At 35.9% G+C, this 12,868-nt stretch overlaps 1 protein-coding gene across 1 annotated transcript in view; it reads right to left on the bottom strand.

Moving 5' to 3' along the window:
- LOC114364013 (carbonic anhydrase 6) overlaps positions 1-12,868 on the bottom strand; it is a 34,866-nt gene that overhangs the window by 3,189 nt on the left and 18,809 nt on the right. Inside the window, exons 7-8 of the mRNA XM_028319991.1 lie at positions 11,257-11,504; positions 2,350-2,559 (exon numbers count right to left, since the gene is read on the bottom strand). Coding sequence (XP_028175792.1) covers positions 2,350-2,559; positions 11,257-11,504 — 458 coding nt within the window. The remainder of the gene's footprint in view (positions 1-2,349; positions 2,560-11,256; positions 11,505-12,868) is intronic.

The following is a 12,868-nucleotide window of genomic DNA, read 5'->3' as shown; positions in this document are numbered from 1 at the left end:
TTTGCATGATACATTAATAAGTATACGAATCCATCATAAATACTATAGGGTAGGATGAGAGGGTAGTAGACTTATATTTCATAAAATATACTTGCACAACTTTTGCTTTTTTATAATTCTAAGAGATCCTTTTACATAAGCCTAAGAAGGATCTCTTTTCAAAAATTTACTAAATGTTGTGATAAACTATATGTACTCGTATAACTTGACGTATAAGGCACAGTTTGAAGCTGGTAACCATAAAGGTACTAATAAATTGGAAAAAAATCAAATGATACCGTGAAATAAAATAGCACAGCGCCATCTCATGGCAGCCCTTAAAACAGAATTTATAGCGAGATGACTCGGCTAGTCGCCAGAGGTCGCGATTCGATTCTGCACAGATTCTCAACAATTTTGTCGGCTTGTAACTAATATTTTATTTTAATAACTTACATTATGATCCAATATGCGACAAAATTTGATTTGACAACTCGTATCTAAAGGTGAGTAAAGACTAGTCACTAACTAGAGCATTTAATTTTTTTTTATCCACAACGATGAAGCTCTTGGCCTGTATCTCACCTGATGGTAAGTGATGATCAGGGCAAAGGTGGAAGCTAGCTTCACCCGGAATTCTCAACCACGGAGGAACTGGCTATCTTACCTCTAACTGCCGGAACACAATAATGCTGTTAACATTGTTGTTATGGCGACAGACTTAGGTAAGATGGTGGTAGCTAGCCAGGCGGACTTAGAACAAGCCCTACCACCAGCCAAACCGAACAGAAAAATCTGCCCCCACTGGGAATCGAACCCGGGACCTCTGCGTCTGAAGCAGGTGGTCTTACCACTAGACCACAGAGGCGGTTAAAATTCTATGTAATGTCAGGCCTGGCTCACTCCGCGCGGTACATCCGATAATTACCTACAGCGAAGCGCCCCGCCGGCGGGTATTATATCTAGAGATGGGTTATACTAGGTAAATTTGATACTAGGTGCACCTATTCCAAGTATTTATTAATACTTGATCCAAATACCTATTCCACCTAGTACGTAGTAATTTACCATACTTGACGCGACTAGTGCGGACTAATCCACGTATTATGACTTTAAAATACAATTTTCTTTGAAAAGATACAACCGTATAGTAGTATTAATAATGCAATTTGAAATTGAATAATAATGTTTTTGCTGGCTGTTGATTTATTGATATCCTCCCTTCATACTTCAACAGGCTATTCCTATCTCACACCTGCCTGCGCTCAAATTTGTTTGTCAGACAGAGACGGAGTGAATCTCTACGTTCGCACATAAGCTTAGCGAGAAATACGCGGTGCGCGTAATACACGATTACGGATTATGCAATAATAATCTCTATTACTTTGATGGTAGGGTCGGAAATCGTGTAATTTAAAAAATACTAGGTGGACGACTACGGATTATGCAATAATAACCTCTATTACTTTGATGGTAGGGTCGGAAATCGTGTAATTTAACCCTATACTTGGCAAAGACGGTTTTGGTTAATATTTGTGATTTACACTATAAATATTGGATTTAGGACGAGTAAAAATCATGTAAAAAATACGAAAAAAAATCTTAGGTATGTAGTTTTGGAAATATAGTATGTATCCTTNAACAGCGTAAGAAGAGTTCAGAGGCACGCGATAGAAAGAGACAAAACTTGTAGGTGAATAAAATTGTAGGTACGTATGCTGTGCGAGCTGAATTCCACTGTATCGCGTCGTAGCAAGACTCGCATTTATTTAAATCGTCTTGCGGAGTAATCCTTCTGTACCTGTACTATTACTTATTCTGTGGTAATGTATCGTTATTCCAAATGGTCTAATACAGGGAAAATGTACGACGTTTGGTTCGTGAAAAGGTGAAACGCTAGAACATTTCATAAAGCGGATCGTTTTTAGTTACGATTAGGTAAATGCTCTAGTGTCTATACTCACCTTTAACTTTTTGATGCAGAAGTTTCGTTTTTAGGCGGTTATCACACTGCGCCGCGCTCCGTCGCGGAGCGCGTGATTTTCATATAAAAAATCACGCGCGCGGACGCGTTGTTAGTGTGAAGTGCCGCGCGTGTTTTCTATACAAACTGAGGTACTTGCATATAATGAAAAAATCTGTCGCCCCGCGCTCCGCAACGGAGCGCGGCGCAGTGTGATAACCGCCTTACTGTACAAAGTGTTACTAATACTCGTCTACTTTCTCTAATAAAATAATTTAAACCTAGGTTAAAATAATAATTTAAACCTAGGTTTTTATTTTACAAAAATTAAGAAAATAAAATATTATTTTCTTAATTTTTGTACAAAATAAAATCATCTAGATGAGAGCTATAGAATTTGTACCAACCCTAGTAACAGGCAGAGTCCTTCCCCTAATCATCCACAGTACAGCTTCAGTGCACGGCGGCGCAGTCATCGAACCTTGGTAACAGGCGTATTCCTTGAAGGGAGGGCTGAAGTGACTCAGGGGCTTTGGAGTCAAACACCCATCGATGGTGGTGCTGGCTACGGCTGTCTTGATCAAGTCATTCAGACCTTCCTGGGTGTGGTTTGAGTACTGCGAACAAAGGTTCAAGTGCTGGTTTAAAAAGGTTTAAAGTACGGCCAACTAGGAGCGATACAAAAGGTCGATTCGACTGTCGAACTGACAATTTATTCTGTCTCTTCCCATCTTGTGTATTTGTCGTAATGTCTCGTTCTCCCGCCAAAATATGTCAAAGTCAAACTCCTGCTATTCCAAATGACCATGACATTGTGTTTGTTTACATTTGGTATCGCTTCTCGTTGGCCGTACTTTAGTTGCCATACAAATTATTCAGTGTCAGATTTTATTGAAACATCTGACATGGCATAATCAGATGTGTCCTCTGTGTGTGTGATATTTCTTAGAGGACAATGAGGTTGACTCAAGTTTGCGATGTGGTTAAAGTGGTATGGGCACAAAAATTACATAGATACACTGCCAGTTTATTATGACCTATTTGGGAATTGAATCTCTGAGTCTGAATTTTCTTACAGTCAAATAGTTCGTCACACCCAAACTGACCAAAAAGTTGACAACACAATTTTATTCCAATTGCAACAAAGACCTATTGTGAAAGTTTCATGCTTACGCAACTAATACATAAAGTAGCTAAACGTTTTTAATATAAAATTATTATTATTGATAATATTTTAATCTTGTCAACATGGAATAGTTATTTCCGACTTTCAGTACAAACTTATTACTTATGCTTATCGTATATCAGATGTGGTCTATGATTTATAGTAGCAATCGCACGCTATCTGACATAGTGAATGATAATGACAAAATATACAATCGTCGTACATACAGTTTAACAGTTAAGAGACAGGCAACACATGCAAATACAAAAGTACGTGATAACGTATTTTTTTACTGAAATATACATTCCATACCTTGTCTTATGTATTATGTATAGGTACTTTTGTAGAGAGTTCTATGAAGACCTTGACCGTGTGACTTTGGTAATTTAGTCAATAAGGATGAAACAAGAGAGGAAAGGAAGCTATAAAATGAAATTATTGCTCACAGAATTGCCTATCTATAATAATAACAGTGGTTTATTTTAATCTTCAGCTATTTCGAAATGCAAAAACAGCATTCATATACTGGTAAGAAAAGTATACTAGCAGCTCAAAATATTTAACCTAACACTGCCCTTCGCCCATATAAACTTTTTCCACTTCTCGTTCCAACAGCTGCAAACCTATGTAACCAGGATCTACATACAGCTTTATCTACACTAATATTATAAAGAGGAAAACTTTGTTTGTTTGTTTGGTTGTAATGAATAGGCTCAAAAACTACTGGACCGTTTTTAAAAATTCTTTCACCATTCGAAAGCTACATTATCCACGAGTAACATAGGCTAAATTAAATTTTGGAAAAACATAGGGTTCAGGGGTCCACGCGCGCGAAGCCGCGGGCGGAAAGCTAGTCATCTATAAAAACCCAAACAGTGAAGGTCATGTTGGTTTCGCGTGAAATTTAAACTGTCATTGAACCCGCAACGAAATTAATCATAGGAGTTCGAAGTTAAGAATTGACTTCCCTCCAGTCCAAAGTGGATGATAGATGACAAACAAAGGTAAAAAAAACTATCTACGTAAACTTGATCCAATTTGCTATAAGTTTAAAAGAGTAAAATAATAAAAGAGTATTATTATGCTTGGTGCACATAGTACAAGCTCTGCTTAGTTTGTGACTTGACGTCGCAGTGTGCGAAGTAAAATCAATTTAATATTTTATAAAGAAAATGTACAGAGGTAAATAAAATAACACACCACAGAGCCGTTGATCTTTTTAACCCATATCATCGCTCCGACCCTTGTTCCCGGTTCTCCAGGGTGCCATTACGCAGTGCGTCAAATACTGGAAAAAAGATTATTCCGTGGACGTTGCGACCGAGTGGCTTATTTCCCTTGATATTTAGCCTGATTTCCAATAATACACTGAATGATAGAAATGGATTCGGTTTCTACCTTTGAAAGGGTTTGGCAACCCATGACCTCAGCTAAATCTAAATTAGGTACTTATCTACTTATGTTACTATTTTAGTTAGCGTAACGTGGATAATAAAGCCTCTAAGTCATTTTACAACTTCAAATACTGATATAGATTTTCATTGTATCGTATCGCATCGTAGGTAAATGTAACAGAAAGATGAAATGCCAAAAAAAAGTTTCTTGTCTAGAACAAAAAAATCTTACTAAATAATAAGACTATGAAATAAAGCAAAATCTTCACACCATTTCCCAAATTTCTGAAGATTCAAAATTATATCTCTATCAGAATTTCCTGCAACTCTGAAGACAGTGTAACCAGAATTATAGATACATTCAATCTTGATCAATTCAGCGACTGTAGACTATGAAATCCAACCGTTTAACAGCTGTAACAGTCTACATTATTTGTTCAACCTGCGCTCAGTTATGCTTGTGAACTCAACTGGAAACTACGATTGGTATGGATCGATCTGTGGAACTACTGTTCAACTATGGGATTCCATTTGTTCGAATCAAGCGAAAAATGCACGATTCTGGGAGTAGAGATGCTACAGTAAACATTATTTCGTATCTTATCTTTAAAACCACAACCATTAAATAATTTTAGCTTGTTTTTCCAACAACACAGTACCAACTATTTGTTAAGCAAGGAAAACCTGTTATTTGCCAACATTTTGGACAAGTTTTAGCGATAATTTATCTATTGTAATATTGTTTGTATGAATTTCCGTTTGTCGATGAATAATAATTAACCTTTGAACGCGATGTATGTTATTCTTTTAAAAATTTCGGGACAGATTTTATTGACGATTTCCCTTTATCAGAACAGCACAATAATTTAGGCTACTTTATTATAAATATAGGCGGGTGAAGTCATGGGAAAAAGCTAGTAAATAATGTTGGTTGAGCTTTATTCCGAAAACTGTGCCCCATCAGAAAAATTGTTAACTTACTCAAAGCTTTTAGTAAATTAACTTTTCAAAAATATCGGTACATACGTAGTGGCGCAAATTTTACACGAGTATTTACTGAACACTTACGTAAGTGACAATCTGTGTCGACCATTGAACTAAATAAAAGCGCCTGCAGTTCATCGTCTAGAGCCAAGTAGAGCAATAAATCCCTGACATTTAGCTGTCAATATTTGGCGAATTTCATGAGTGTGGAAAGGTTAAAACCAGAAAAGAGTGACATTAATTGAATTTGTCTATTTCCTTAACTCATCGGTAAATTGCATCTACATATTTAACCAAATTACGGGTTCTCTTCTATGTACAAAAGTTAATAATTTCCGTAGCAGATTATACTCTATGGTATAAACAAAAGGCCGAAACTTTCTAGCAGACTGAGCTTATTATGGGCATAAACAATAATGTTGGGTAATCTCTAAACGCTTACAACATGTTTTCCTATTAACTAGCGCGGTCGTTATCAAAACAATGTTGAGATCCTGGTTTGACTACTCATGGGATATCATCTTACGTTATTGAATGTATACAGGGTGTTAGGTAAATGGGTATATGAGCCGACACTAGCCCACGTTAACATAGTCATAAATGGTATAGTGAAGTCAGAAATTTGATATCATCATTTTAATTTTTTTAATTTTCATACAAAATAAATTTTATAAAATCCGATTTGTATGAAAATTAAAATAATTAAAATGAAGATATCAATTTTCTGACTTCACCATACCATTTATATGACCTTGTTAACATGGGCTAGTGTCGGCTCATATACCCATTTACCTAACACCCTGTATATTTCAAGACTAACAAAAGACAGTAGATTTATAATGAGGGTTGTCGCGTATGAAAAATCCGCCAGATGGCAATACGTAGACGCAAGGTCCAAATGCTGCATGAATGGTTATTTTTGACATGACATTGACAGATATGTCAAAATCCACCAATCACGCAGCAGTCAGACCCCACATCCACGTCCCGCCATCTAGCGGATCTTTCATACGCGAAAACCCTCATTGAATTAAAATTTAAATAACCTTATTGTAAGTTACGAAAATTGTTACGTATTATTTTTACGTGATTTAAAGAATAGCAATCCGATTAGGATCTATTACGATTACACTTGCTCATTCATCAAGTTAAAATTAAAAAGATAATCTAATAGAATTTTACTATCTTATTCTAACTTCGAAGAAAAAAAATAATATCTGAAAACAGTTCAGTTTATCAACAACTAAGAAATGTTGGTAGAGGGAACATTTCGAATGAAGCACCAAGCGACAAGCCAAATCCTATTCTAGATAACGTTGAATATCTAAAAGATGGATGCCCATTGAGACATCTTAATCTAAATGAAATAAATCTGGGACCAACGTTCGCCAAAGACAATGTCTTTAAATCAGTTTACAATATTATTAATCTGCTAATCGAAATTCTGGTAAAGATTCATTGGACATTAAAATTTCTATTAAGTAGGTATACATCGATGATATTTTGTATGTAAATAATTCCAAACAAAACTCTTTTTTTCTCTTAACTCCAGGGATAGATTTCAGTGCGCTCCGGTTTACAAATTAGTATTGGCCTGAGGAACAAAATGCACTATAGTTTCATTCTGGGCAGCACTTGGTCCAGACCCTGGCACTATCCTTTTACTGTAACATTTTATTTGTAAATTTTCTTTCTCCAATTTATACAGAGTACGACATTTCTGTTTCTATTTACCAATGAAATATTAATATTTTTCAGCACAAAGTTAAAAAGTATTTGTTTAATTTCATGGTTTACTCAATTTTGAATTGTATTTTATTTAGCAAATGTAATAAACTAATGTGAAGTTTCCGAAATATGGGAAAGAAAGTTCAATCGTACAGTCAAAAAGTTCATATAAACACGTCTTTGTTACCTACTTAAAATAATATTTGGTTGTGTTTTCAACGTTTTGACCATTTTGGGTGTCACGAATTATTTGACTTGAGCCGCTAAAATAAATTCAATCTTAACTTTACATCAATGCTTTAACGATTTCGATTTTTGCTCTTAAAACCTCTTTGTCAAGTTAAGAGTTTCGATTAATAAAGACACATTAAGGTGGTTTCCGCGATCCATTAGGATTACGAGTTACTTTATACATTGAAAGATTCCTATGTTCTACGAAAACCAATTTTCTGTTAACTTTATGGCGGATAAGGAAATTTCTAACAGAGCTGTTATGTCTAACAGCTCTGTTAGAAAGTTTGAAGAGGAAGTTTGTTCCAACGATCCTCTTTAGCACTCCACCAAATGTTTATTCTGAAACGCTTTTAGGGCAATTATGACATAGTTAATTAGAATGTCTTGTTTTTAATATCCTGTTTAATTGTTTGTTTTGATTTAATTAACTTGAAGTAAGTACAAATATAGTTTCATTTCACTTTTGTTTCATAATAAGTAGTACAAGTTCCTTTTTACCACCATAGCCCTGTGATCGACTGGAATCAAACGTAGGGTCCTCTAATCTCTGATAGGGAAGTTATTGCTAAAACTCTAGGGCTTTCAAAACCTGGACTTTGCTTATTAGCAAAATAAAGCCGACCCCGCTTAATTGCATCTTCTTTAATATTTAAATTGAAGAGTTTAACAATAACAAAGCTTACTGGTTGGGTTTTTATTGGCGGTCAAACTGTAGTTCCGGGCCACATAGGAGTTACAGCGGTGGGAACGAGAGACTATTCTCAAGTCCCGTAAATAACGTAGCTCGGTTTTGTTTTTCTTGAAAATGTCCCTATTTGTACTGTTAGGCTAAGAACTCACGGCGCGATTTTGCGCGGGTGAAAATCGCGCCGCGCGCTATGACACAAAATGATCGCCCGCCGATCGGGCGGTGCGGTTACCGCGGCCCGCGCGATTCCGCCGCGCCCGCTGCGGGTGAAAACCGCGTCGTGAGTTGTGCATTAGTTTTTTCATATTTGTATGTATTTGCATTTCACAGAAGCTGCGGGCCATGAGTTCTTAGCCTTAGGAATCATGGTCACGGACTGTCCTTTGTAAGGTCAGTGTATCAATCAGTCAGTGCGCCACGAATGGAAAGACAAACGTAGACTTACATTAAAGTATTGAATAAGGGCCAAATCTATATTCATTGGTGGAATCAAGTAGCAACAACCATTCCGTCTGTAGTCTAGACGAATGAATTTAAAATAACGCATTGGGCCTGCCTGGAGATTTTTTTTGTGGATTGATAGATCAAAGGCAGTGTTTTGTATTTAGGGTGATTGCTACAGTTATTGGCCCTTTAAGAGCGTTGTGTAAGTTAACTTGTGTAAAATGTAACAAAAACTCGACTTTTCTTTACTTTTTATATTTTATTATGAGAAAACAATATTGCTGCTATTTAAGCTAGTACCTATTTGGTGTTATACGATAAGAATTACAATAATAATTTTAAAAATATCAGAGATCACATTAAATTTAGCTATTGGCCCCAAAAACACAGTAATTGGCTCCTAGAAGTACAGTTATTAGCCACCGAAAAAAAACCATAAAAATCACTGAAACTTCACGCTTTGTAATTCTAACTCATTTAGTCTTTCCTTAAGATTAGCTAAGAATTCGTCATCAGTATCACTCTTATCGATTTCTTCATCTATCTCATCATCGTCAGTACCTACATTCAGTAACATTGTAACAATTGTGACAAAGATAACTGTCTTGGCCCCCCGGCTAATTACTGATCCTAATAGGTTAGGACGTTAGTATTTTAATAGCAAATATTTAAGGGTTAAATTAACTTAATCTTGAATAAAAATACAATAAAAGTAAAATTTAATTATTGGCCACCCATGGCCAATAACTGAAATAAATAGAAAACGTGGTATAGTTATTGGCCGGTATAATTTTAAAGTTATTTTGTTCCAAAACAAAGTAACTTAATCTATCTACATAAGCTACCGTTTATCTCTTTACAAAAAAACAGTAAAATTACTATAACAAGCAAAAACAATTAAATTACGAACAATATTCATAATTATATTTACCTTAAAATTTTGACAAGCATGCGGCTACTCGGACGACTCGTTGTCGAAAGATAGCTTCTGCTGTTTAGAGTGCCATCTGTTCTTACTCTGACATACTACATTGGACAGCGTATTGCTCAGAGAAAGTATTTGTGTCTCTTTTCCACTCTTAATAACGTACATATGCTTGTTTATTTTTATTTTAGCCAAGGTGGCCAATAACTATGTACAGGCCAATTACTATAGCAATCACCCTACTTAGACTTTTTTTTACATTATCTATTAGAGCTCACAGACGAGCGATAATATATCGGCGGCTGCTTGTGATTTAAGTTGGCGACAGTCACCGATAATAATCGCCGACGACAGATATTCAACTTCGACGACTGTCGCCGACGCATCGCAAATACCGCCGGCTGACAGTCACCGATGCTGCATCGCGACTCTCTCTCTTAGACACTTATTCACTAATGTATAGTCAGAGTATCAACATGTCATCATGATGGCAAAAGGCAGGAGTCAGAGACTGTCGTCGACCCTCACCTACCACTATCGCAAGCAGTCGCCGACATATTGGTCTGTCCCTCGGTTGTGATTTCTTCAAGAAACAAAAATTACCAAAATGTTGTGGCAGCTCGTAGAAATTTGGCCGATAGGGCAAAAAGTTTTCAAATGGCGACCACAATAATAATATTATCCTTTCTTTTGAGTAATAATTTTGACTTATTCCTCACATTCATGATATTATTATTCCATCTCCACGTGTATGTATTTTTATAGGTACCTTTTTACTTTGAAGTCTTGTCATAACAACGTAAAAGTTTGCAAAGAAATAATTCCAATTTGCAATCGAACAAGAAACCTTTCCACTTCTAAAGTACGATAACCATTTTGTTCATCTGTTACTCGACAAAAATACAAGCAATAAAATACATTATTGTAGGTATGTTGTTTTCTGATTTCTTCCAACAAATTGATATTATTATTTTGACCTTTTTTATTAATTGTCATAACAATAATTGTGTTCCCCCTCGCAATTGTTATGGGACAATTAGTTTAGGACTAGGTAAGGTCAGACAAATCTAAATAAAATGACGAAGGATATTAATTTATTTGGTTGCTATTTCTACTCATTTTGTTTAGACAAATTTTGTTCCATTTCTATTTAATAAAATAGTACGACCGAAATGTCATCATTAAAAATAATCTACAGCTGATAATTTCAATTAAAGTGCCAGTTGGTTTTCAATATTGAAAGTCCTCTTTAAAATTGAGAATTTATTGGAATTTAAAGTGTCACATTGACCCACGTTCATCGCGTAGGCAGAACAATATTGCGAATTTGCGATTCATGTGCGTAATTATTGTTGATTGGTTACATTCTTTGAGTTTTTGTCTTTTGATTTTTATCCCTGATCACTGAGTATTTGCAGAAGTATAATTGTTTTAATTTGACAATTACAGTCCAATATTTGAAGCGATTATTAAATTATTTAAACCATAGAGTACCTACATTATATGTAGGATTTAAACTATTATATCTTATCTTTGTGACACTTTCAACTTTCAATAGTTTGTAGTTAAAACAACTTTGTAGTTTGTAGTGACACCTAAGAAAACCGAGAAGTGAACCAATATTATAACTTGCAAGATACAGAAGAAGACAGGTAAATGTCTAAAACCTTGTAAAATCAGTCAATTTTAGGTGGAATTTAACTGCCTATTAACTACAATTAAACTAGAATATTTGGCTATTAAAACACTTGCCCGATACAACGTAGACACTGCCAGAAACGCCAACGGATCGCTCACAGATCCTTGCAGAGCTTCTTCCATGGAATTGTATTCTGCTGACAGGTGCATAACCTGGCTCTCTATGGGGTACTGCAGACCACCCACTGTGTGTTCAGAGGGCCAATGGAGGGTGAGGGAATGGAAGACGTAGCGGCGGCTGTGCGCTGCCCCTCCGTAGATGTAGGGCCGGGTGTTGTTCTTCCATTTGGCGATTAGGGTCACTGGAAATGGAGAAAAAGGGATTTAAGTTGGTGTTGTGAGGACGGGACTATTCCCACCTCACATCCCCACTGCTGCAATTCCTGTGTAGCCAGGAACTAAAGCTTGACCGCAAATAAAAAAGGCAACCAGTGAAGGTCAAGTTTCAACGGGGGAAAGTTAAACTATCATTGGACCCGCAACGAAATTAATCAGATCATAGGAGGAATTCGATTAACTTCCCTGCAGTGTAAAGGTGCTGTGGATGGGTGGTTAGAGGATGCCTAAACTGTGAGATGATTACATCGTTATGGCACTCTGGTGATTTTTTTAAATTAAATTAAAGCATAATAATGTAGTAGGTACTGTGATAATTAGATATCAGATTATCAAATTCTTTATGAGGACTTTCTTAGACCTAGCGCCTCATCTCAAAGATATCAGTTATTCAAACTTAATTTCAAAATCTCAAAAGAAATGTATCTGAAATATCATTCAAACTATTCATAATATCTTTTTATGATGTTTTAAGCTTACAAAATATCGGCTTAAATATGAATAGTTACTAAGATGAAAGTGATTTAGATGTCAAATTAAACCAACATAGATTTTTATAAGACAAAGGACATTGTCAGAAACCGCCNTTCATGTTATTTATTTACGTGCAAAATGTAAGTAAGTAAATCATAAAAGTGGAACGCCGAGCTATTTCCAAAACCCGTCCAATATTATAATACAATTTGGCTGCGACAACTACAATACAGAACATCTCCCAAATCGATGTGCATAAAATAATATAATACAATACTAGTAAGTCAGAGGTTATGATAACAATATTGCTATCAATAAGTTTATAGAATTGGTCCGCCAGGAATAATTGTTCTTACATAAAGATTTGTGTCATTTAGAACCTAGAAAGTATTATTTCGGCACTGTTGATCTAACGGCGAACAATGTATGGAGAACGAACATTGTCCTTTTATCCTCAATATATTCTGTTTATTTATCAAGGTCAAGCAAACTGGGGCAATGCAGACAACAAAACAAAGCGAATTTATGCAAACGTCAGCCTCCCATTTTATTTCTTGCTGAGATTTGCCCCACAAAATTAGGAGGGTGGGGCAAGTCGTCCACTTCTACGCATTATGGGGTCGCCCCGAAAGTTAGAAATATGTCTTGAGATTAGTCTCAGACCAGTTTATTTGTTTGGCGACTGTGTTAAACAACCATAATACGGTGAACTACATCTGATAAAAGTTGTATTATTTTCGAGAAGTTTTTTGTAAACAAATAGCTCAGTTTTCGCTGCGTAGGTACTGCTGTCCTTATTGTTATTATGTAAAGCCACATAAAGAGTAGGCCACTTATAAGTAAGTAACTTTAACAG

The sequence above is a fragment of the Ostrinia furnacalis genome, unplaced genomic scaffold, assembly GCF_004193835.3.
Source record: "Ostrinia furnacalis isolate ACB-3 unplaced genomic scaffold, ASM419383v2 OfSCF7340, whole genome shotgun sequence".
Lineage (NCBI taxonomy): Eukaryota > Metazoa > Arthropoda > Insecta > Lepidoptera > Crambidae > Ostrinia > Ostrinia furnacalis.
Note: the sequence above shows the minus strand (reverse complement) of the source record. Positions and strands in the feature narration are given on the sequence as shown.